Consider the following 1,468-nt stretch of genomic DNA (forward strand, 5'->3'; position numbering starts at 1 on the left):
CCTTCCTTCCTTCCTTCCTTCCTTCCTTCCTTCCTTCCTTCCTTCCTTCCTTCCTTCCTTCCTTCCTTCCTTCCTTCCTTCCTTCCTTCCTTCTTTCCTCCTCCTCCTCCTCCTGTGGACAATCAAGAGGGTTACGCAATCCTAGTTGGCCGCAAGAAAGAAAGTCACACATGATCCAGAACTTATGACTCTTGTCTTATAAGTCACCGATATCCCTAGGAGCTCCTCTGGCATAGTATCATGGCCCTTAGCGTTCCCATGTTCAGTGCCATGAAAACATTCCTCTCTAGGATCCTGTCTGCTGTGCCACATTCGTAGCATCAGCAGCAGTAACCCGTTTTCCATTTTTGCTTTAAGCAGCCTAAATTAATGAGAATAATAGTTGGAGAAAGGCCTGGAGGGTCATGTTGAAAAATATCGCCTCCCTTCTACCGCTCTTGTTTGTGCATAGGATGCTAATTGGGGCAGTGAATCTTAATCAGGAAGGGAGGGAGGAGAAGAAGAACTCGCAGCCTTGAGCTAAACAAGGAAAAGAAGGAAGAAATTAGGAGGGGCAAATCCTACTGCTCTTGCTAAGATTTTACCAGAAAGAGGGTCCATGTCAGGGGTCACTAAGCTGTTTAGCATTGACTGGGGTAAAAAAAAGATATGTTAGTTGTTTTCTTGCAGACGTTTCATTATCAAACTAGGTAACCTCGCTGAGGCATGGATGACGTTACCTAGTTGGGTAATGAAACGTCTGCAGACAGGAAGCAACGGATGGAAACTAATTTAGGAGAGAAACAGCCTGAAATTGAGGAGAAACTTCCTAACAATGAGAACAATTAACCAGTGGAACAGCTTGCCTCCAGAAGTTGTGGGTGCTCCAACACTGGAGGTTTTCAAGAAGAGAGTGGACAACCATTTTTCTGGAATTGTAATAGGGTTTCCTGCCTGAGCAGGGGGTTGCACTAGAAGACCCCCAAGGTCCCTTCCAGCTCTGTTATTCTGACTATTTAAGAAGTGGTCACCCCACCCCATTCTTCCTGGAGCAACTTTTCCATGGTGGGCTCTCTGTTCTTGGAGCAAAAGAGACTTATCCTTTTCTTTCACAAACCCGTTTCCATGACTTTTTCAGATTCTGACTGGGGAAGACTGGAACGCCGTGATGTACCAGGGCATCGAATCCCAAGGGGGTGTCCATTCTGGAATGTTCTCCTCCATCTACTTCATTGTCCTCACACTCTTTGGTAACTGTATCCTTGTCCCGCTGAAAATCTGATTTGCTAATTAGAACAATTAACCAGTGGAACAACCTGCCTCTAGAAGCTGCGAATGCTCCAACACTGGAAGTTTTTTAAGCAGAGACTGGACTGCCATTTGTCTGAAATGGGAGAGGGTTTTCCTGCCTGAGCAGGGGGTTGGACTAGATGACCTCCCAGGTCCCTTCCAACTCTATTATGATTATTATTATTAAGGGTTGTTTGAT

At 45.6% G+C, this 1,468-nt stretch overlaps 1 protein-coding gene across 1 annotated transcript in view; it reads left to right on the forward strand.

The window, feature by feature from the left end:
* The window catches only part of LOC107299641 (voltage-dependent N-type calcium channel subunit alpha-1B-like), a gene marked incomplete at both ends in the record, with an annotated part of 44,603 nt that extends 43,374 nt beyond the window's left edge, over window positions 1-1,229 (forward strand). Inside the window, one exon of the mRNA XM_015828998.1 lies at window positions 1,118-1,229. Coding sequence (XP_015684484.1) covers window positions 1,118-1,229 — 112 coding nt within the window. The remainder of the gene's footprint in view (window positions 1-1,117) is intronic.
* Window positions 1,230-1,468: the final 239 nt, after the last annotated feature.

Source organism: Protobothrops mucrosquamatus, unplaced genomic scaffold, assembly GCF_001527695.2.
Source record: "Protobothrops mucrosquamatus isolate PMUCROS unplaced genomic scaffold, P.Mucros_1.0 scaffold5211, whole genome shotgun sequence".
Taxonomy (NCBI): domain Eukaryota; kingdom Metazoa; phylum Chordata; class Lepidosauria; order Squamata; family Viperidae; genus Protobothrops; species Protobothrops mucrosquamatus.